The 24,746-nt window shown below is 45.3% G+C and overlaps 1 protein-coding gene across 1 annotated transcript in view; it reads left to right on the forward strand.

Moving 5' to 3' along the window:
* MLLT6 (MLLT6, PHD finger containing) overlaps positions 1–23,466 on the forward strand; it is a 73,493-nt gene extending 50,027 nt beyond the window's left edge. Inside the window, exons 10-20 of the mRNA XM_077252301.1 lie at positions 1,362–1,805; positions 1,919–2,067; positions 6,180–6,285; positions 12,197–12,263; positions 12,374–12,501; positions 15,132–15,293; positions 15,408–15,484; positions 15,730–16,049; positions 16,141–16,225; positions 22,415–22,624; positions 22,796–23,466. Of these exons, the coding sequence (XP_077108416.1) occupies positions 1,362–1,805; positions 1,919–2,067; positions 6,180–6,285; positions 12,197–12,263; positions 12,374–12,501; positions 15,132–15,293; positions 15,408–15,484; positions 15,730–16,049; positions 16,141–16,225; positions 22,415–22,624; positions 22,796–22,837 (1,790 nt within the window). The 3' untranslated portion in view covers positions 22,838–23,466. The remainder of the gene's footprint in view (positions 1–1,361; positions 1,806–1,918; positions 2,068–6,179; positions 6,286–12,196; positions 12,264–12,373; positions 12,502–15,131; positions 15,294–15,407; positions 15,485–15,729; positions 16,050–16,140; positions 16,226–22,414; positions 22,625–22,795) is intronic.
* The last annotated feature ends 1,280 nt before the right edge of the window (positions 23,467–24,746 follow it).

Consider the following 24,746-nt stretch of genomic DNA (forward strand, 5'->3'; position numbering starts at 1 on the left):
CCTCCGTTCTTGGTTATCCACCAGGACATGGTGGTCTTCAGGCCTCCGCCTTCCTTCCTAAGGTGGTTTCCACCTTCCACCTCAGCGAGGACATTGTTCTACCTTCCTTTTGTCCAGCTCCGACTCATCCTCTGGAGCGATCGTTGAACAAGCTGGACCTCATCAGGGCAGTGAGGATCTACCTGGCTAGAACTGCCGCTTTCCGGAAGACGGATTCTCTTTTCGTCATTCCTGATGGAACGCGTAGAGGCCTGCCGGCTTCCAGGGCTACTATTGCTCTCTGGATCAGAATGGCAATTTTGAAGGCTTACCAGGTCAAGAACAGAGTGCTCCCTCCTGGGATAAAGGCTCACTCTACCCGGGCAGTCGGCGCTTCCTGGGCTGTGCACCACAGGGCTTCCGCCCTACAGCTTTGCAAAGCGGCAACCTGGTCTTACATCCACACGGTCGCCAAATTTTACAAGGTCCATACCTACGCTTCAGCGGAAGCCAGCCTAGGAAGAAGGATCTTGCAGTCGGCAGTGGTGAGTCCTCTGACCTTATGGAAGTCTGTTTTTCCCACCCCAGGGACTGTTTTGGGTCGTCCTATGGTTCCTGTGTCCCCCAATGAGAGGCGATAGAGAAAACAGGATTTTTGGTTGCTTACCGTAAAATCTGTTTCTCGGAGCCTTCATTGAGGGACACAGCACCCTCCCATGTTATTAAGCTTCTGTTGTTCTGTGTTCTATGACTGTTCTCATGTTTACAGTTCTCATGTTTGTGGTTATGTTTCAACCTTATTGTTTTGTCTCCTACTGCTTTCTCACTAACTGAAGTGCATAATGCCAGTCGGTGGGGTGTACACTGCAGAGGAGGAGCTAACTTTTTTGTGCATAGTGTCAGCTTCCTAGTGGCAGCAGCATACACCCATGGTTCCTGTGTCCCCCAATGAAGGCTCCGAGAAACAGATTTTACGGTAAGCAACCAAAAATCCTGTTTTTTTTCTTTTTTTTTTTTTTGCTGATAGTTTCTTATTTGTCTGGTTTAAAGACAGATTTAGGTTGACTGTAATCAACTGGTTAACAGCTCAGTATTGTCACTCACAGAGTCATGTTATTATAACCAGCCAGTTCTGTACATATACAGGAATGAATCGTTAAAGTTGTGTACTGTATAATATGAAGATAGCTAAAGAGTTATCTCCGCCTTAAATATCTCCAGAACGGGGGTCACCCAAATGCCAAGTGGAGAATTAATGAAGAGGTGGCTGTACACGTCTGCGGGTCTCTCCATTCATTTCTGATGTCATTGCACAAACAGTCAAGCAAGCATGTCATGTAAAGGTGCCATTTTATTGCCACTCATCAGATCTCACATTACAGGTAGTGCTTCCTCTCCCCCCGATCTGGTCACATTCCCTAAATTGGAAGAGCAGGAAGAAGAAGAGGAGGATGAGGAAGAAGAGGAAGATGAAGATGTGGGAAGGCCTTCTAGACCTACACCATCTTCTCCTCCAGAACTCACTTTCTCAAGCTTTGGCTCTATCATGCGCTTTTCAAGTGACTCATCCACTCATCCCCGACCATGGGATTCCTCTTCTGGTGATCATAGACCCCAGAGGTGGAGCAGAGAAGGTAGTGAGCCTCCACGAGAGAAAAAGCATAAAGGAAGCAGGAAAAGCAGGCATGGTCCTGGGAGGCCTCGGGGTAGCAAGAACAACCCACCGCACAGTGTTGCCTCCTCTGCCATGTCCCTGCTACCAAGGCAGTATACTCACTCATCCTCTTTGCACAGTGTCAGCATGGAATCGCCCCTGATGTCATCAGGTACAAAAAAGAATACTTGTATATTGGTGCTGGGATTGTCACAGGAGTCAAACCAGTGTGAATGAAAATGTTCATGTGAATCTGACAGGTTTACTCTACTTTCTTCTCATCAGGGATCTACACCAGTAATAAGGACCCCATCTCTGTGAGGGCGGCCTGCAGCACTCCACTCCCCTCCAGCCTCCTGTCTCACCAGAGCTCCCTTACTCCATACAGCAGAGGCTGCTCCATCACCCCGTCTTCTTCTACTTCTACCACACAGGTCTGAACTTGGAAATTAAATGCTGTGTGATGCAGAATATTAATGTAAATACATATGTATGCTTACTATTGTGCATGTACTATGTTAGTGGTTTGTGCATATATTCAGATTTATTAAGGTAATATTTCCAAGGTGTAGTTTAATTGTTGACATTTACACAAGATGCAGTGAAGTTACATAAGCGACTCTTATGAATAATACATGGGAGGGTTGAATTGTCAGTTTCACCTTGGTTGCTGCTGAAATATCCAAAAAAAGTATGTAACACTTTTGCATCAAAACTACAGTGTGCAGTAAATCATTGCAGCAGTTATTTGAAGGGTCTTATATCCCTCTTTAGTTGCACCTAAAACTTAATTTGTGTGCTCTACAATTTCGTACTATTTGGAAGGCCAATAGACATTGAATAGAGCACAAGCACACAGACTGGTCCCTTGCTACGTTTACACAGGAGACTCAGGACCCCCAGTTGTGGCGATATTTAGACCCTGGTTGGACCCTGACAGATATACAGTGGGATGTAAAAGTTATTGGTCAAAATTACTGATATTGTGAACAGTTAAAGGGAACCTGTCACCCCAAAAATCGAAGATGAGCTGTGGCCATTGGCATGAGGGCTTATCTACAGCATTCTGTAATGCTCTAGATAGGCCCCCGATGTAACCTGAAAGATGAGAAAAAGAGGTTATATTATACTCACCTGGGCGGGTACTGTAGATAAGCCCCTAATGTCGGTGGCCGCAGCTCACCTTCGATTTTTGGGGTGACAGGTTCCCTTTAAGCAAGTTGAAGAAGAAATCATCTATAAAAAACCCAAGTTGAAGAAGAAATCATCTATAAAAAACCTAAAGTTAAAGATGACACATTTCCTTTGTATTTTAGGCAGAAAAAATAAATATATATATATAATTTTTTACAAGTTTGTCCACCCTTGGAGATTTGTGTGCTCATAGAACCTTGACCAATGTTTCAGACCTTAATTAGGATGTTAGTGCACAAGCCATAACCCTATCATCATTAAGAAAGGTTATGCTAATTTCCCAGCTTTATAAAACCCAGCGTCCTCTATCCTTGTGTCAAAAAAGCAGCAGCCATGGGTTCTTCTAAGCAGCAGCCTGGCACTTTGAAAATGGTGGAGGCCAACAAAGCAGGGGAAGGCTATAAGAAGATAGTAAAGTATTTTCAAGTTGCCCTTTCCCGAGTTCGAAAAGTAATTAAAAAATGGCAGTTAACAGGAACAGTGGAGGTCAACATAAGTTCTGGAAGACAAAGCAAAATTTCAGTCAGCGCTGCTCATAGGATTGCTAAAGAGACAAATCAGAACCCCCGCTTGACTGCAAAAGATCTTCAGAAAGATTTAACAGAGTCTGGAGTTGTGGTACATTGTTCTACTGTCCAGGGGGACCTGCACAAATATGGCCTTCATGGAAGAGTTATGAGTAGAAGACCTCTCATGCATCTTCACAATAAAGGTACTGTCACATTTAGCGACGCTGCAGCGATCTAGACAACGATCCCGATCGCTGCAGCGTCGCTGTGTGGTCGCTGGAGAGCTGTCACACAGACAGCTCTCCAGCGACCAACTGTGCGAAGTCCCCTGGTAACCAGCGCCGCGCTTAGTAACCCGATGTTTACCCTGGTTACCAGCGTAAACATAAAAAAAACAAACACTACATACTTACATTCCGCTGTCTGTCCCCCGGCGCTGTGCTTCTCTGCACTGTGTAAGCGCCAGCCGGAAAGCACAGCGGTGATGTCACCGCTGTGCTCTGCTTTCCGGCCGGCGCTTACACAGTGCAGAGAAGCACAGCGCCGGGGGACAGACACCGGAATGTAAGTATGTAGTGTTTGTTTTTTTTTACGTTTACGCTGGTAACCAGGGTAAACATCGGGTTACTAAGCGCGGCCCTGCGCTTAGTAACCCGATGTTTACCCTGGTTACCAGTGAAGACATCGCTGAATCGGCGTCACACACGCCGATTCAGCGATGTCTACGGGAGATCCAGCGACGAAATAAAGTTCTGGCCTTTCTGCTCCGACCAACGATGGCACAGCAGGATCCTGATCGCTGCTGCCTGTCAAACTCAACGATATCGCTAGCCAGGACGCTGCAACGTCACTGATCGCTAGCGATATCGTTCAGTGTGAAGGTACCTTAAGGCCGGGGTCACACTTGCGATTGCAATGCGAGAAACTCGCATCAATACCGGCACTGCCATCGGCACTCGGGATCGGAGCGTTCAGCTGTATAGAAATTCATGCAGCCGCACACTCCGGTCCTGAGTGCTGGCGCTAATGCCGGGTATTGAGGTGAGAGAGTCACGCAAGTTTCTCACATTGCACTCGCAAGTGTGACCCCGGCCTAAAATTCAGTGTCAGAAGTATGCAAAAGAACATCTAAATAAGTCCTGTGGACCTATGAGGTTAAAATAGAATTGGTAGGCAACAATGATCAAAGGCATGTGTGGAGAAAAAAGGGCACAGAATTTCAGGAAAAGAACATCTCGCCAACCATTAAGCATGAGGGTGGGTCAATCCTGCTATGTGGTTGTTTTGCAGCCAATGGCACGGGGAACATTTAACGGGTAGAGGGAAGAAGGTTTTACAATGGCCCTCACAGTCCCTTGATCTGAACATCATTGAAAACCGACGACCCAGGAGTCTCACAGAACTGGTAGAATTTTCCAAGGAAGAATGGTGAAAATCCCTCAAACAGGAATTGAAAGACTCTTGTCTGGCTACGAAAAGTGTTAACAAGCTGTGATACTTCCAAAAAGGGGTGCTACTAGGTACTAACCATGCAGGGTGCCCAAATTTTTGCATCTGCCCAATTTCCTTTTTATAATTTTTAAAATGTAAAAGATGAACACATACAATACACAAATACATATTCATTTTTTTCCCCTAAAATACGAAGGAAATGTGTCATCTTTAACTTTAGGCCTTTCATCTTCAACTTGCTTAATCGTTCACAATAACAGTAATTTTGACCAGGGGTGTCTAAACTTTTACATGCCACTGTAGTTACTATCCTTTATCACATGGAAAAGTGAAGATTAGTAACTCTTCAAAACCACAATATCCGTTTAAGAAAGCAAAGAAGGATTTTGCTTTTAGGATTTGTCTGCCACATCGCACGCTGTTAGGATGTTAGGATTGTATAGTACTGACTACATGTGTGTAGCCTCACTCAGCTCACTGTTATTGATCAAGGCCGTGCACGTCCAATCGGCTTGTGACTGTATTTATACAGATCATATATAGGTACTGTGATGTGAATGTCCGCTTACACCTGCAACACCGGAGACTCCAGACAGCGTGCGGTGTGCACACTGTCAGAATTCAGAAGTCTGTGACTGCATTAGAAGACTGAACATCCCCTTTATACTGTTGGACAACCCCTTTTTACAAACCCTGATTTTGTTAAATTAATTACCCCAAAGTATTCTATACTTTTCTAATGGCTAGCCAACCACTCCTGTGTGTTTGTTGAACTACATTAAAGGGGTTGTCCTGGAATTTAACGTTGATGGCCTATCCTTAGGATAAGTCATTAATATCAAATCGGTAGGGGTATGACACCTAGCACCACTGCCGATCAGCTGTTATTGATGTCGGTGGCAGCCGGAACTGCTTAGTTACGGAACTGCAATGCTCAATCGATGGAATAGTGGCCGCAGCAAGGTAGGGCACATCCACTCCCTATTGATTTCACTAGAAGGCGGATGTGCATTTCCCGGCCGCGGCCACTATTCCGTCAATGGAGCTGTGCAGTTTCCTAACCGAGCAGTTCTGGCGGCCGACGACAACGACAACGTTGGGAACAGCTGATCAATGAGGGTGCCAGCTGTTGCACCCCCACCAGTCAGGCATTGAGGATATGTCATCCCCTTTAACATACATCATGCCTTTCTCAGGTGACATGTTGAAATGCAAACTATGATATAAGAAGCTCATATTATCACTTCTTTTTTATTGTAAGTCCCTAACACATTTTGTATCAATATTTTAGTTTTGAAATCTACTTTTATATTAAATTTTATAAGAAAATATCTCCTTGGTTTTGGAGCTGTTTTAATGCGTGTCAATGTTTTTCCTTAATTTTGCTGCAGGTATTCTCACTGGCAGGCTCCACATTCAGTATACCATCATCACATATATTTGGAAGCCCTCTGTCAATGCCCCCTCTCCTCAGTCAGGCTGAGAATAATAGGACAGGTAACCAACCTCTAGTTCTGTTATCTTAAATATTACATAAAACAGAAATACACAAGCCAGTGAAATGTTTTAATATTTTGTGAGCACAACATAACATTACATAACAGAGGTTTTTCAATAGTTAAAGTCAACAGAATATGTGATAAATGGTAGATTGTCGGGTTTGACCCCTGACACCTCCCATCAGCTGCTGACACATCGTCACCAGTCCAGGTGTATTGATTCATGTCTGAGCATGAATGCTGTCACTCCATAGAACTCGTCCTCACTGCAGCCATCGCAGATCCCAGCGATCTGTTGAAAACCAGCAGTCAGAAATTAGTGTTCAGATTGACAAAGAAAATTCTCTTCTGATTACCAAAACGTTGATTTAGTCCTGGTTATGTGAGATTTACCATTAAAAGAAATTGAGGGTAAGAAGAATATGTAGTTGTAGGTGACACAATTTTCTGCTAGATGTCACCCCCCTCTTAATCGTGCTAAACAGGTGCATATATGACTTGAATGGGCACAAAGAACCCTACAGATATTCATGTACATGAAATGTAGGACTGAATTCGCTGACTATTCCAATTGAAATGATATATTAAAATATAACTTTCTCCTCATTGGGGGACACAGAACGTGGGTGTATGCTGCTGCCACCAGGAGGCTGACACTAAGTGATACAAGGAAAGTTAGCTCCTCCCCTGCAGTATACACCTTTCTGCTGGCTCCCAGAGAACCAGTTCTTGCTTAGGGTCCATAGGTGGCACACGGGTCTGCTATTCATATCAAAAACTGATTTAAATTTTTAAGAATTTTTACCTGGACGAAGGGGCGACGGAACGTTTCAAGTCTCCGATCTCCCCGAACCAACAACAGGTAAGCACTTGGAGTTTCGCCACCATGTACCCCCTCCTGCGAAGTGCGATGCCATGCCTGGGCTGATTTTTAGGGGCAACGGGTCTCTTAAAGGGCACCGATCTCCCTGCACCATCAACAGACGAGCACATGGAGTGTCACCTCTATGTACCCTCATCTGCAGCCAGGCCTAATGCCGGACAACCAGCCCTGTCCACCAGGATTGAACCCCTTGGATGCACAGAGGCACCCTCCGTTTTGGCGTCCGTGCAGCCCCCACTGCTCCACCACTGTCTAGCGGATGAAGCAAGGAGGCGGACGGTTCCTCCCCATCTCCCTATGAAACGGAGAGTGGATTAGTGGATTGAGGGTTTTTTTTTCCCTTATCCCTGCACTGACCAAATAACCACCAACAGCAGCTGCACAACAAAGGCACCAGCACTACAGCGAAGGTGCCTGCAGCATCGTCCAAAGGACAGCTCCAGCCTCTCCGGGTAAGCGCTGAGAAGGTGGGGCTCCGAGCAGTCCGGGTACAGGCAGCAGACTTTTTCTAGCGGGGGGGGGGGATGTTTCCGTTTTTTTTGGCCTGGGCATAAATTTAGTTCCCGGCTTTGACCTTGTACAGACTGAAGCTCTGCCCCCTCTATGATGCGTTTTGCAGCCCCGCCCACTTTTTTTTTAGCTCTCCTCGTTCTGAACGAGAGGCGCCCATGAAATCTCATTGGCCATTTTCCTACACCCTGTCGCAAGCTGACAAGGCCTCCGGATGCTCAGGAAGCCTCCTGATTGCCCGGATAGCGACGCGGAGTGTGATTCTCATGGCTGTGACACAGGACGTGGGTAAGGAGCGCTGCCATTAGCTCTCTCTCTCCCTTTCAGTATTCTATCCTCTGTGGGAACCCTGATTAAAGGGACACATCATGTCCCAGCCTCTGGCACCTAAAAAGTCCCATAAGACTCTTAAAGTCTTTTTCACTTAATGTAACTCCTGCCAGTTTGCGCTTCCAAAAGCTCAGAGTTCGCCGCTCTGCAAAGCCTGTGACCCCAAATGCGCTCAGGAGCCCCCTCTGACACTGAGCCCAGTGTCCTTAGTCCCCCTGAGTGGGTCTCGTCTCAGTCGCAATCTATGACTTCTCTGGTCAAAGCGCTTTAATCCTTCAGTGTTCCTTCTGGAGATCGTGGAGGTCGCACGTCTGACTCAGAGGGACCATTCTCTACATTGGAACAGTCGGCTAGCAGGGGCCGCACACAATCTAGAAACGTACAAGCGTCTAGGAAGCAGATACGTAGTACGTTTCCCGTACAATCACATGCCGTCCGTGAGCTCCATTTCTCGTTCTCCCTCTCCAGACGTTGGTAGCGAACTCGATTCTGAGTATGAATCGGACATCTCCTTAGATCCAGATTTGCCAGACTTTCAGAGGACGCTTGATTCTCTGAGGCTGTCAACCAAACTCTGAAGGTTGATGAAGACTCCGGCTCTGTGCCGAATCACTCTGTGTGCTTCAAAAAAGCCAAGCGTCCTCATAGAGCATTCCCCATTCACCCGGAGTTTTGGGATTTAGTTAATCGGCACAAAGAGCGACTGGATAAGCACTTTACAGGACAAAAATCGCTTGAGGCGAAGTACCCTTTCTCAGCCAATCTGAGAAAAGATTGAGTCGAGTCCCCTGTAGTAGACCCGCCAGTCTCTCACCTGGCATCCAAAACCCTTCTATCCCTGCCGGACGGCTCATCTATTAAAAATCCCACAGACCACCAGATAGAAAATTTGTCTCGATCTGTCTTCGAGGACTCAGGTGCAGCTCTATGTCCTTCCTTCGCTGCAACGTGGGTAGCTAAAGCAATGGTTTCCTGGTCGTAGACCTTGGCTAATTCAATTCAGAGCAGTAATCTTCCTCTGGAGGCAGCGCAGCTGACTAGCCAAATTTTTCAGGCAGGAGATTTCCTGGTACACGCTTCTTTGGATGCGGCCAACTGTGCTGCACTATTGGCGGCAAATGCCATCACGATCAGAAGATTTTTATGAGTCAGAGAATGGAAGGCGGATTCTGCGTCAAAAAAGTCTGACATCTCTTCCTTACCAGAGTGGGCGTTTGTTTGGAGAGAACCTGGATCAGCTTGTCTCAGATGCTACGGGAGAAAAGAGCAAGTTTCTTCCCCAGCAGAGGCTTAGGCGTCCTTTTCAGTGTCAACAACAAATCCGTTTCCGATTCTTTCACGCCAATCCGGTTTGGTCCACTACCTCTTCAGGATCAGGATGCTCTCCACGCAGGAACAGAGGACCCCAGACATCCTATAGGTCCAATCAGCAATGGAAGGGTCAGCCCAAACAGTCTGGATCTAAGGGATCTAGGTCCCAGAGATTTTGCGCCCAATGACTCATGGGGTTATGTGGTTGACACCAGCAGGGTAGGCGGTCGCCTACTTCCGGATTCAAAATCGATCTTTCTTCGTGTCCCCCAACTCGTTTCTTTCCTCCCCGACTTCCAGCATCAAGGGCAAGGGCAAAGCTCTTTCCCGGGCCATAGACTCTTTGCGCCACAATGGCATCATTGTCCCAGTTCCGGAAAACTAAAGGTTCTAGGGATTCTACCCCAACCTATTTGTCATCCCCAAAAAGGACGGAAAAGTGAGGCCCATACTAGACCTCAAACAAGTTTGTCAAGATCCGTCATTTCCGCATGGAGTCTCTGCGTTCGGTCATCACCTCAATAGAAAAAGAGGAGTTTCTAGCATCCATCGATATTTGAGATGCTTACCTGCACATCCCGATTTTTCCTCCCCATTAAAAGTTCCTGCGTTTCGCCATTCGCGACCAGCACTTTCAATTCACGGTTTTGCCCTTCGGCCTCACTACCGCTCCCAGGGTTTTCACATAGGTCATGGCAGCTGTCATGTCCATCCTGCACTCTCGGGGCGTGGTCGTCCTATCTGAACGACCTCTTAGTTGAGGGTCTTTCCACGGTTGTGCGGAGTCCGTTCGTATCACTTGCGATACTCTTTCTCGTATGGGTTGGCTGATAAACTTCCCCGTTCCAGCCCAGCAGATATCCTTTCTTGGCATGACCCTGGACTCCTCCTGAGGGTTGGTGATTCTCCCTCTAGGCAAGGTCCTAGCCCTTCAGCAAGGAGCCTGTGCACTTTCTCAGTCATCCCCTCATTCCATCCGCTTTGCGATGAGGATACTGGGGAAAATGGTGGCAGCAATTAACTACTGCAGTTTCATTATCTCCTAGCGGGTCTTCCCATCCAAATTCAATCTGGCAACACCACGGCTGTGGCATACATCAACCATCAAGGGGGTACCTGCAGCAGGGCGGCCGTGTGTGAGGTAACTCGCATTCTTCGATAGGCAGAGAGGAACCACAATCTCAGCAGTGCACATACCAGGCGTGGAAAACTGGGCGGCAGACTTCCTCAGCCGCCAGGGTCTCGCCTCGGCGGAGTGGAAACTTCTTCCGGATGTTTTTCAACAGATCTGTCTTCGTTGGGGAATCCCGGATGTGGATCTGATGGTTTCCAGACTGAACGCCAAAGTCTCCAGGTTCATAGCTCAGTCGCGAGATCCAAGAGCCATAGGAGTAAATGCTCTGGTTCTTTAGTGGCGACAGTTCCGTCTTTTGTACATTTTTCCCCTGCTGCCGCTTCTTCCGAGAGTCATCAGGATGATCAAGGCGGAAGGGTCCCAGTGATCCTGGTTGCTTCGGATTGGCCACACCAGGCGTGGTTCGCAGGGTTGGTGCGCCTCGTCGCTGACGTAACTTGGCGACTGCCGGATTGTCCAGATCTGCTCTCCCAGGGACCGATTTACCACCAGAACTCAGCGGCCCTGTGTTTAACGGCTTGGTCGTTGAATCCTGGATTCTGACCCAGGCTGGTTTTTCACCACAGGTCGCGTCCACAATGATCAGTGCTCGTAAGCCTGCGTTGGTATGCATTTATCACTGTACCTGGAAGAAATGTTTTGCTTGGTGCAAGGCTCATGGACGTCTTCCCTATTCACACCATTTTGGAGTTCTTACAGACCGATCTGGACTCAGACCTGGCGCTCAGCTCGCTCAAGTGCCAGATATCCACCTTATCCCAATGTAGGATTGCGACAAAACCTCAGGTGAAGTTGTTCATTCGGGGGTTACACATGTGCATACCCCTATCGCATGCATTTAGACCCTTGGAACCTTAATTTGATCCTGGGAGTCTTACAAGAAGCTCCTTTTGAACTGCTTCAGGACATTTCACTCACCTTTCTGTCCTGGAAGGTTGCCTTTCTCGTTGCAATTACATCAATCAGGAGGGTTTTGGAGCTGGCTGCCCTGTCCTGTCGGGCGCCTTTCCTTATTTTCCACCAAGACAAGGTTGTCCTTAGGCTGTCCCCATCCTTTTTGTCCAAGGTTGTCTCATCCTTCCACCTTAACGATGACATTGTTCTTCCTTCATTTTGTCCAACTCCAGTCCACAGGGTGGAAAGGGCTCTCCATACTCTGGATGTAGTCAAAGCTCTGAGAAGGTACAGTATGTCTCAAGGACGGTGTCCTTCCGAAGGTTGGATTCTTTGTTTGTGTTTCCTGAGGGTCACAGGAAGGGTCTAGCCGCTTCAAAATACCTGTTTTATTATTAGATTTAAAAGTCCCTAAACAATCCCAAATTTACATAGAAAAATTAAATGAAAATTAGTAATAGTTCTCTCAGCATATAGTTGATAGTATTATTATATGTTATATATTACCCTATTACTAATTTTTCTTTAATTTTTCTATGTTAATTTGGGATTGTTTAGGGACTTTTAAATCTATTAATAAACTTTCTATTTTAATATATTACCCTAATTGGAATAGTCAGTGAATTGAACACTATTGCAGAGAACTACGGCATAATATTTTCAGTGAATTTAAACATGTTGGACTGAGTTCATTTTGTGGAATTGTATTTGATTGCGAGACTGTTCTTTTGGCTTAGTACATGGTCCTGAACCTCGGGTCGCTTTCTGCAATTGCATGTATAACAAGTAATTTTCTTAATAAAAGGGCTGAATGTTTCTATATTTAATAAGACTTCTCTTACACAGAGCCTGAGTTGGAAGACTGCAGCTTTATATGTAGAGGTAGTTCTCCACGAGAGAGTTTGTCCTCTATGTAAGTAAACTTGATATAGCAGAAATGCATAAAGCATAGTAACGCACGTTCCATGTTTATGTAGTGTACATGTAAGTTCACATTAAGAAAAAGACTTTGTTCTCCAACAGGTCACCAATCAGCAGCCTGCCCCCATTATATGATCCAAGTGGCGCCTCCACACAGAATGATAATGTACCACAGGTCACAGCCAACCTCGAACAATTACTGGAGAAGCATGGAGAGGCAGGGGTTAACAGTAAGACTCTCATTTAAAAGGTTTAATAATTGGTAGCTGTTGATTCTCATATCACGGGGTATTGGGAATATGACTGTAATTTGCATCCTGAGGGGCCATGTTGCCTCTTTGTGCGGCTCCCAAACAGATGGTCATAGCCGTCCTTTGCTGTGTCTTGTCTCTGCTCACATTTATCTTACATATCCCAGAAAAGAGAAGTGAGTGGTACATAGTGCAAGAGTCAGGGTAGAAAAGTACTAACTGTGCACTGTGGGGACAATTCTGGGACTTCAGTATATTGGCAAAATGAGGGTCTTCTTAGTCCTGTCTGGTACGCCAGAAAGATGAAATGCTGATGCATACCATCATTATAGTGCATAAACTGCAATGGGGGAGCCCCATAGACTCATTGTTTTGCCATTTCTGAGAGAACAGAGGAGAAGGGAGACCCGAAAGTGGAATTGGTGAGACATTTATGGAATACAATTTTGATATGTCACAAATGTCTCGGAATGTAATATCCCTTCGAATTTTAATGTGGACTTTGGCAACTGGGCAACCTGACAATGTGGCCCTCATACAAGGAACGGTTGCAATCCAAAGGGATCAGAGGAAGATATAATGGATCATTTCATGGTGTTGGAGAATAATGGGTAACTGTTGGGAAGGCTAAAGGACATGTAGAAATGTATGTAACAGAATTCAAGTATCCGATTAGACCCTGGTGATGGCCGTGATATGGGAGTATGAAAAAGAATAAAATAAGAATTTGGCAGCTCCATAATAACGCGGAAGGTGGTGATAACATTGACAAAACTATAAAGAAAGCTATTATTTCTCAAAATATCCTGTTCTACAGGTCCTTCTCAAAAAATTAGCATATAGTGTTAAATTTCATTATTTACCATAATGTAATGATTACAATTAAACTTTCATATATTATAGATTCATTATCCACCAACTGAAATTTGTCAGGTCTTTTATTGTTTTAATACTGATGATTTTGGCATACAACTCCTGATAACCCAAAAAACCTGTCTCAATAAATTAGCATATTTCACCCGTCCAATCAAATAAAAGTGTTTTTTAATAACAAACAAAAAAAACATCAAATAATAATGTTCAGTTATGCACTCAATACTTGGTCGGGAATCCTTTGGCAGAAATGACTGCTTCAATGCGGCGTGGCATGGAGGCAATCAGCCTGTGACACTGCTGAGATGTTATGGAGGCCCAGGATGCTTCAATAGCGGCCTTAAGCTCATCCAGAGTGTTGGGTCTTGCGTCTCTCAACTTTCTCTTCACAATATCCCACAGATTCTCTATGGGGTTCAGGTCAGGAGAGTTGGCAGGCCAATTGAGCACAGTAATACCATGGTCAGTAAACCATTTACCAGTGGTTTTGGCACTGTGAGCAGGTGCCAGGTCGTGCTGAAAAATGAAATCTTCATCTCCATAAAGCATTTCAGCCGATGGAAGCATGAAGTGCTCCAAAATCTCCTGATAGCTAGCTGCATTGACCCTGCCCTTGATGAAACACAGTGGACCAACACCAGCAGCTGACATGGCACCCCACACCATCACTGACTGTGGGTACTTGACACTGGACTTCAGGCATTTTGGCATTTCCTTCTCCCCAGTCTTCCTCCAGACTCTGGCACCTTGATTTCCGAATGACATGCAAAATTTGCTTTCATCAGAAAAAAGTACTTGGGACCACTTAGCAACAGTCCAGTGCTGCTTCTCTGTAGCCCAAAAAGTGGCTTTACCTGGGGAATGCGGCACCTGTAGCCCATTTCCTGCACACGCCTGTGCACGGTGGCTCTGGATGTTTCCACACCAGACTCAGTCCACTGCTTCCTCAGGTTCCCCAAGGTCTGGAATCGGTCCTTCTCCACAATCTTCCTCAGGGTCCGGTCACCTCTTCTCGTTGTACAGCGTTTTCTGCCACATTGTTTCCTTCCAACAGACTTACCATTGAGGTGCCTTGATACAGCACTCTGGGAACAGCCTATTTGTTGAGAAATTTCTTTCTGGGTCTTACCCTCTTGCTTGAGGGTGTCAATGATGGCCTTCTTGACATCTGTCAGGTCGCTAGTCTTACCCATGATGGGGGTTTTGAGTAATGAACCAGGCAGGGAGTTTTTAAAAGCCTCAGGTATCTTTTGCATGTGTTTAGAGTTAATTAGTTGATTCAGAAGATTAGGGTAATAGGTCGTTTAGAGAACCTTTTCTTGATATGCTAATTTATTGAGACAGGTTTTTTGGGTTATCAGGAGTTGTATGCCAAAATCATCAGTATTAAAACAATAAAAGACCTGACAAATTTCAGTTGGTGGATAATGAATCTATAATATATGAAAGTTTAATTGTAATCATTACATTATGGTAAATAATGAAATTTAACACTATATGCTAATTTTTTGAGAAGGACCTGTATATAAGAAAGAAAACCGGTCTTATATAGTATAAGGGATTGGTTAGGATGATAAGAGCAGCTGTGGGTTAGGAATCAGACAGGTCAGAATAGGATCCATTACAAGTGGCCTAAGTAGAGTCTTTATGCACTGTTTACTGTAAATTATACAAAGGGAGTGCAGTCACAGTACCGCTGTGCATTATCATTCTTAATTCTCATTCTGCCTCCACAGTTGTGGACATGCTCCAGGCATTGCACTCCCTGCAAAAAGAGAACCGCTCACTACAAGACCAGATCTTAAGTCTGACCGCTCGGAAGGAGAAGCTGCAGTTACTGAATGTTCAACTTGCTTGTCCTTTTCCCCCTACTTTACCAGCAATTAATGTTCCTCATAGTGAGTCCTTGGTTTATGGTTCTCCTCATATTTCTTTAGAGATGGTTCACTTCTACCAGCAGTTTCTGTACAAATAACCTCTTCTTCCATAACTCCCTTTTTCTGTATCCTTAGTGAGCACCCAAGACACCTTGAGCAATAAGAGTCCGACTTCCAAGAGCAGCGTTCGTACTGAAAACTCTCCTTCTGAGGTGGGGATATTTCTATCTCTTCTAATTTACATACATCGTCATTATTTAATCTTTTTTTTTCTTTCTTTGCTTATTTTTTCACATATATATTGGTTACATATCTTCCTTGTCCATACTTGTCATGCACCATTCTTCTCTATGGATATTTCCTGTTTTGGTGTACTTTTATACATTTTAACTTTTGCTTTTCTATTTTTTTCCTTTAATTAATGACCTTTCCTTATTTTTGCAATTTTCCTTCACAGGACCCACAGTCCGGCTGTCCCAGCAGAAGCAGCTCCTGTCTATCCTTGCACAGCACTCCTCCCCCAGGACCCCTATCTCATACAGCTCCATCACTTCCCACAATGGGAGCAGAACAACTAATGAATGGGCTGGTACAAGCCGCAGGCCCTGGAGCGCCCTCTGCACTGGCAGCTATTCCTCTGCTTGGAGCTCTTTCTGGTAATCCTGGTGCACTCTCACTGAATACTATTCTAGGAAGTATCACAGGCGTTCTGCAGGCATCTGGGCAAACTCCGAACCCTCTGTGCAGCGGGACTGCCGGCAGCCACATACCAGCCAGGTGAGATGGTGGACATCCAAGATTTTCTATCTCATGTTTTGTATTAGCTTCCTATTACAATTCATCAAAATGTGCTTCTTTTCTTATGCAGCCTTTCCCCACTGAGCGCACTGACAGAACAACAGAGGCAGCTAGCACAACAGCTGCAGCAGCTCGCCTCTGCTCATCTCACTGTGGTAGGTATCCTCAGCCTTTACATGAGCACTTCAACTACACCTAAGCCTTTTATAAGCAGTAAAGGGATAGACAACTGCTTTTTGTTTCCTATTTAATCCCAACCATTCCAGCACTGTGTCCCCAATCCTCCCCTCTGGTCTTCTGCTTAGCTGGATATAGGGATAATGTCCGGATTACTTCACGCTGCAGCCAATCACCGGCCTCAGCCATATACAGCATAAGAACGCTGAGTCTAAGGATTCACTACAGAGGTCATGTGAGGTATACAGGACAGGAAAAACATGAAAGCTTTCTTCCAAAATCCATTCAACAGCAGCACACAGGTAATATTACAACTCGGCCCTATTCAGTCTAAAGGCGCTGAACTGCAACTTCAGACAGTGGGTAGACCCAGACAAACACCTCAGATCCCATTCTATTGATAGCAGCATGTAATGGGTTAAGCTTCCAGGATTATAAATAATGGGTTAAGCTTCCAGGATTATAAATAATTCCTATCTTGTGAGTATTGTGAGTATCTTGTGAGGCTCCTCCCGCCATTTTCTAGACCACTTTGCCACCTGGCTTACTCACTTTCTATCCTGTCACATCCCCACCCTCATCATGGGAGACTTTAACATCCCCATCAATGATCCCGTCTCCCAATCTGCCTCTCATCTTCCTTCTCTAACTTCTTCATTCGGCCTCTCACAGTTTACTAATTCTCCTACGCATGAGGACGGGAATACTCTGGACCTGGTTTTCCCCCGTCCCGGCTCGCTGCACGACTTTTCTAACTTCCCTTTCCCCCTCTCGGACCACAACCTTCTTTCCTTCTCTGTCAAGAATTGTCTCCTCACCCAGGACAGATCCACTTACCACACTTATCTGAATACACGTACCATTAATACCCAGCAGCTTATAGACAATCTCCACACATCTCTAGCCCCCATCTCCTCCCTCTCCTGTCCAGACTTAGCATTGTCACACTTCAATAATACACTGAAGAATTCCCTAGATGAAGCAGCACCTTCTACACGCAGAAAAACCCGACACAGACAACTGCAGCCCTGGCACACAATGCAAACACACTTTCTTCAGCGCTGCTCAAGGTGTGCAGAGCGGCAGTGGAGAGAATCTCTCTTAGCAGAACACTTCATCCACTATAAGTTCATGCTCAAAACCTATAACTCTGTCCTTCATCTGTCCAAACAATCCTACTTCACCACCCTCATCACCTCACTATCCAACAACCCAAAACGACTTTTTGAAACCTTAAACTCCCTCCTGAAACCTAAAGTACCGGCCCCCATCACTAACCTCAGCGGTGAGGATCTGGCCACTTATTTCCTAGAAAAAAATCAACCACATCCATCAGGATATCTCAGCCCAATCTCCTCAGTGCCTGGATCCCCTTCCCTGCCGCACCTCAAGCTCACTAGACATCTTTGAGCCTGTTTCAGAAGAAGAAGTTCCTAAGCTCCTCGCTTCTGCTCGGCCTACAACCTGCAACAGTGACCCCATTCATTCACATCTCCTGCAGTCTCTCTCACCAGTGGTCACCACTCACCTGACTAAAATATTTAACCTCTCTCTTTCTTCAGGTATCTTTCCCTCCTCATGTAGACATGCCATCATAACCCCTTTACTTAAAAAGCCATTACTGGACCAGAACTGCACTGCTAACTACAGACCTGTCTCTAACCTTTCCTTCATCTCTTAGGCTAGGTTCACATTGCGTTAGGGCAATCCGTTTAGCGCTAGCGGATTGCGCTAACGCAATGTTTATTTAGGGGTCGCGTTAACGTCCCCGCTCTCGCAGATCCCCGATCTGCGAGAGCGGGGAACGGACCTCGGGCGCGCCGCGGACGCTGCAAGCAGCGTCCGAGGCGCGCCACAGAAGAACGGCACATCGCTAGCGCGAGCCGAAAAAGGCACGCGCTAGCGATGCGCTACAGGGAAACTTAACATTGCTGTCAATGGGTGCACTAACGGACCCGTTGCACGGCGTTAATTGCGACATTTTCGCTGTGCAACGCTGTCCGTTAGCGTGCACACATTAACGCAATGTGAACCTAGCCTTAACTCCTGGAACACTTGGTCCACTCCCATCTAATCCGCTATCTCTCGGATAACTCTCTTCTCGATCCCTTACAATCTGGTTTCCGCTCTTTAATGAGGGCAGTGTCAGTGGAGTGTAAAGTCTCTAATGATCTAATAACAGCTAAATCCAAACTTCATTGCTCCCTGCTGATTCTCCTGGATCTCTCTGCCGCATTTGACACTGTGGATCACCAGCTCCTCTTCACTATACTCTGCTCTATAGGGCTCAAGGACACAGCCCTCTCCTGGTTCTCCTTCTATCTCTCTGACCGCTCCTTCACTGTATCTTTCGCCGGCTCCTCTTCCTCTCCTCGTCCCCTTACTATCAGGGTTCCGCAGGGCTCAGTCCTAGGCCCCCTCCTCTTCTCTCTATACACTGCCCCTATTAGACAAACAATCAGCAGATTTGGGTTCCAGTATTATCTCTATGCTGACGACACCCAATTATACACTTCTTCTCCTGACATCACCCCTACCCTAATTCAAAATACCAAGGATTGTCTGTCTTCTGTCTCTAACATCATGTCCTCCCTCTATCTGAAACTAAATCTCTCCAAAACTGAACTTCTTGTGTTTCTCCCCTCCACTAACCTCACTCTACCTAACATTAAAATTACCCTAGAGGGTTCAACCATAACTCCCAAGCAGCATGCATATTCGACACCAAACTTTCCTTTACTCCCTATATCCGATCACTCACTTGCTCTTGTCACCTGCATCTTAAAAACATCTCCAGAATCCGACCTTTTCTCACCACAAACTGCTAAGACTCTTACTGTCGCTCTTATTCATTCTTGTCTGGACTACTGCAACTCTCTTCTGATCGGTCTCCCTCTTACCAATCTTTCTCCTCTCCAATCCATCTTGAATTCAGCAGCCAGGGTCATATTTCTGTCCAGCCGCTTCCCCAATGCCTCAATCTTGTGCCAGTCATTACACTGCCTACCCATTCGCTACAGGGTCCAGTATAAACTCATCTCTCTCACCCACAAAGCTCTCCACAGTTCTGCACCGCTTTATATCTCTTCTCTCATCTCTGTCTATCGCCCTACACGTGCCCTCCGTTCTACATCACCTGTAAACCGAACCTCGGACCTCCGTCTCCAAGACTCCTCTCGTGCTGCGCCAGCTCTCTGGAATGCACTTCCCCAGACGATCAGACTGATACCTAGCCCCGACCTATTCAAGCGCACTTTGAAAACCCATCTCTTCAAACAAGCCTACCACATCAACTACTCAGTAAACTAACTTTGCCCTGTTCCTGCCTTGGAGATCACCTCTAGAGCGCTTGTGGCAGCAACGCGTTTCAGAGTAATAGTTCAGTTTTACATTCATGTTCACCTCTACACCTGTCCTACCTAGTGCTGTCAGTTTTACTGGGTCAAAACTGCAGACAGGGGCCCTTAGATGTGTGAGTTGTAATCCTTAAATCCTTATATACTCCTTGACATTGAAATTGCAACACCAAGAAGGATGAGACGAGGATTTATGGAAACCACAGGATGGATAGACATGTTAATGATATGTAAATGATGAAAAAAAAAAGGAAACACATTTTTTTTAATCAGATCATTTTTATTGAAAACTCTAAATACAAATTTTCAATAAACAAGTTTGACATAATAATTCCATGCTCTAAAACACAGACAAAACATCATAACTTCAAATCCCTAGTTCTCCCTTAATCCCAACATTCCAGAGAGAACCATTGTTATTTACACATCATTTCTAGAATGAAGGAGTATAACATTTGTCTGGGTGGGAGGGCGGCTAATGGTTAGGGAGTAACACCGTATATATTCTGCATCTAATTAAAAGTTTTGTGACTAGCTCTGGAGTATCAAGCCAAGGACTCCATATCTTTTCAAATTTGTGACTCGAGTAGCGTTTAATCAACATTTTTTAAAAAGTCACAGTTTAGTCTGTATTGAGTCTAAGCCCCACATGCAAAAATCCCTGCACTTACTGTCTTTGGCTGATATCAGTGATGTTATTAATGGTTGTCTGAGGAATGTTCTGCCACAGTGACTGCACTTGGGCACACAAATCATCAAGATCCGCTGACCCCAGATGTTCTTAATGGGAGACAAGTCCAGAGACACTGCAGGCCATGATTACACATTTAGACCACGAAGGTTGTTCACAGAAGCACCAAGCAACGTTCAGCCTGGTGCTGTCATGCTCAAAAACAGATCCTGGAACACTTTGTAGTACCACTAGCGGGGTACTCAGTAATGCTCTGGGCCTGCTTTGCCTTCTCTGACACTGGAAACCTGCTACATATGCAGGTCAAGATAGATTCAACCAAATATCAAGAAACCATATGAGAAATCATCATGCCTTCTGTCGGGGCTGTGAAGTTGGAGTCTGTGTCCATTTTGGTGGAGCCAGAGTCAGTATAAAATGGACCGACTCTGACTCTTAAAATATATAATACACTGTGTACAGTAGTACAGTGCAGGATTTGCTGTAAATGTTTCCATAAGAATTTGGGAAAGTTATGAAATGTCCTATAAGTGTCTGTTCTGTTCCTGATCTAAGGATCTGGGCTTTTAGTTGAGATGAATCTGTGCTACACTTTATGCACATGCTCAGTAGTTAGGCAGCGCTGTGGAGTCAGGAGTAAGGGAAACGTCCTATAAATGTCTGTTCTGTTCCTGATCTAAGGATCTGGGCTTTTAGTTGAGCTGAATATGTGCTACACTTTATGCACATGCTCAGTAGTTAGGCAGCGCTGTGGAGTCAGGAGTAAGGGAAACGTCCTATAAATGTCTGTTCTGTTCCTGATCTGAGGATCTGGGCTTTTAGTTGAGCTGAATCTGTGCTGCACTTTACGTACATGCTCAGTAGTGACCAATTCTGTGGGGTTGGAGACAGAGAAATGTCGGAGTCAGAGGTTTTGCTTACCGATTCCACAGCCCTGCCTTCTGTGAGGAAGCTGGAGCTTTGGCATCATTGAACTTTCTAGGAGGAAAGCCATCTGAAGCATACGTGAAAGTTCTCCAAATCTTCGTTTCAGAACATGTCCTGGAGGATTCAGAAGCGGCCGTCAGTCACTTTACTTGAACTTCATAAAAATTCTTTGGTGGGATTTGTAGAAGGCGGATTCAGTCCATAAAACCCAAGAATATTAGTGACCTAATTAGTGACCATTTAGGAGCAAGCTAAGACTCCTCATGAATACTGCCAGTAGCTGGTGTCTGGCTGTGCATCATGTCTGCAGCAGGTCATAACAACCAAAAATGTTCTACGGAGTGCCGAAGACGCTTAGGCTACTTTCACACTAGCGTCGGTATGGGGCCGTCGCGCTGCGTCGGCCCGACGTACCGACGCATACTGTGCAAGTGCCGCAAAACGGGGGCAGCGGATGCTGTTTTTCCACGCATCCGCTGCCCCATTGTGAGGTGCGGGGAGGTGGGGGCGGAGTTCCGGCTGCGCATGCGCGGTCGGAAATGGTGGACCGTCGGCACAAAAAAACGTTACATGTAACGTTTTTTGCTGCCGGCGGTCCGCCACAACACGACGCAACCGTCGCTCGATGGTTGCAACGTGTGTCAATATGTCGCAATGCGTCGCTAATGTTATTCTATGCAGAAAAAACGCATCCTGCAGACGACTTTGCAGGATGCGTTTTTTCGCCAAAACGACGCATTGCGACGTATGCAAAAAAAACGCTAGTGTGAAAGTAGCCATATTATGAAGGGTGAATAGTATTTTTCTAGTTTGGTTTATTGCAACAGCAGAAAGTTTGTACATATTACTAATAAACCTGGGGACTGAATAACTTTGATTTAGGCTGTAAGTTAGTATTATCTAGTCTATACAATGCCTTCTTATGATGTCTTCACACTCGCGTTCGCTCTTTTTCTTCATTTTCCATTGCTTTTTGATGAGAATATTGTAGCTCACTTTGATGTTTTGTTTAATCCAATACGAAGAAAATGTAAATCTGCCAGACATTATCATAAGTGGAGGGGAATAGAAAACCAGATCATTACAGATCCGTCGGATGGAATGGCGAATCACAATCCGTGTAGTCTTGTAGAGTTAGAAATCGGTGCATTTTTTTCCATTTATTTCATCCCTGTATTTTGTGTCTTTCGTAGGAACAGCAGAATGTCCTTTATCAACTTGTTCAACACTTACAACAACGACAGGATCTACATCGTCTGATTACAGCGCCAGCTGCCCCTCCTCTACTGCCTGTGACATCAACGTCTAACACCTTGGCGTCCTCCCCGGCCCCACCCATTCTTACCGCTCAAGCCCCCCCCTACCTTGTGCCACAAGGCGAGGGGGGGGTACAGAAGTCAACGGTACGTTTCATTAAGTAGTGGTATAAGGTGAGAGTTGACATATATTTTTCATTATAATTGCCTTTGCCTCATGCATCAGCCTTGTTACATTCTACATTCTTTATATTCTCTTTTATCTTAGCATGGACACAAATGATCCCCCATCGTTTCCTTGTCTGTTTTTTATTACAGAGAGGAGGTGAGAAGACGCCCACAAATCATGACAAGGGATGAACCAAACTCCCTGCGTCCACCATATCTGACCGTTCTCTACCCAGCTGAGCAGGATTGTATGGAGCACTGGGGAGGATGTTCCCAATATCGGCGGTAGGAAAGGATACCCAGATCTTCTGGGAGAAAAGAGCACATGTCTACAAAGCAATGACAATATGTACCGGCCTGCAGATAAGGCCATATTACATAGACTAGCTGGAAATATCTGTTCCGGACACATACTGAAAATATGTAGCGTATCTGTGTCTCATTCAGAGTGATGTGTCATTTCTATGTAATGGTCTATCCTTGCACAGCACCTTTAAATGTATGTGTCATGCAGATGACTGCTCTCCTTAGTACGCTGTGCACATTTTTGTGTGCGTGTATATACATTTCTAGATGTTAAATGTCCCAGTGGCCTCTCCTATGGCATTTCAGGCAGGGATCCTTGCGTCCCTTCTCCTCTCTCCTTATTCTTCTCTTGGAAGTAGAACTTTGTGCACTCAGCCCCTTAAACCCCCCATGCCTATTTCCGTTCTCCGGCACTATGGGCGAAGCCTGAAGCACCTTGTGATACAAAGTATCAGTCCATGTGAAGGATGTGTGTCGGCAAGTTCTTCGCTCTGTTGCACTATCCTTGTGTTTCTCTGTGTACATTCGATCCATATTTTATAGTATATGTTCATCTGTACACGTACGTATACACAAGCTTTTTTTTTTTGTTTTGTTTTTTCTTTTTCTTTTGACCCTGGTCACTCATGTTTCCGTGATAACTGTGCACGGATCAATGTATGTAGCAATTTCTTGTGAATTCGTTAGCACAAGATGTAGATATTTTACCATGTGTGTATCTTGGGGTAAATAGGAATTTATTGATCCCTTTTAAAGGGGCTTGGCTTTTATGTAATATAAGCATATATATACATATATAACTATGTAAGAAATGTGTCCAGAGCATTTTGTAGCCCCAAAATTTGCACCTTTGTCTCAATGACTGTTTTGTACAGAAATAGGATTTTTTTTTTTTTTTTTGCGTGATAAGACTGATGTAAGAAATCTTTGGCTGAGAAAAAATGCTGGATTTCTTTTTTTTGCAGCTGGCAAGCTAAAAATTGCCTACTCCTGTTTTTGGTCCAAATTGGTGATGAGTGAAAGTGCTTGGATAAGGTGTTATCTGAGCATGCTGGTTGCTAACCAAGTGTCTTCAGCGTGCTCGAATAATATATTCGAGTTCCCGCTCCTGCATGTCTTGCAACATGTATGTATTGCCTAAGGCTACGTTCACATTTGCGTTGTGCGCCGCAGCGTCGGCGCCGCAGCGCACAACGCAAACAAAAACGCGTCAAAACGCACGCTAAAACGCTGCGTTTTGCGCCGCATGCGTTGTTTTTGGCCGAAAGTTGGACGCAAAAAAAATGCAACTTGATGCGTTTCTTGCGTCCCACGCTTGCGGCCATGCGGCGCAAAACGCAGCACAACGCATGTCCATGCGCCCCCATGTTAAATATAGGGGCGCATGACGCATGCGGCGACGCTGCGGCGCCCGACGCTGCGGCGCTGACCGCAAATGTGAACGTAGCCTAACACACTGTGTCAAACAGCCACAAGACATTCAGGCGCGAGGACACAAACATATTGTTCAAGCACGCCAAAGTCACTCAGCACCTGAGCGTGCTCAGAGAACACCTTATCCGAGAATGTTTGCTCATTATTAGTCCTAGACTAGTATAAAAGGCTTTGTCATAACACAGGAAAGTTTACTGTTGTCTACAGCCACAGATCTAAATGAATTCCCTCAATTAAAGAAGCACTCCAGCTTCTTTATGCACATATGATACATACTCACCATCAATATTTTACCTGTGTAATTTATTCCATCCCACCTCAGATACATCTGTACAATTTCCTCTTCATTATAGGAGGTGGG

Source organism: Ranitomeya variabilis, chromosome 4 (genome assembly GCF_051348905.1).
Source record: "Ranitomeya variabilis isolate aRanVar5 chromosome 4, aRanVar5.hap1, whole genome shotgun sequence".
Taxonomy (NCBI): domain Eukaryota; kingdom Metazoa; phylum Chordata; class Amphibia; order Anura; family Dendrobatidae; genus Ranitomeya; species Ranitomeya variabilis.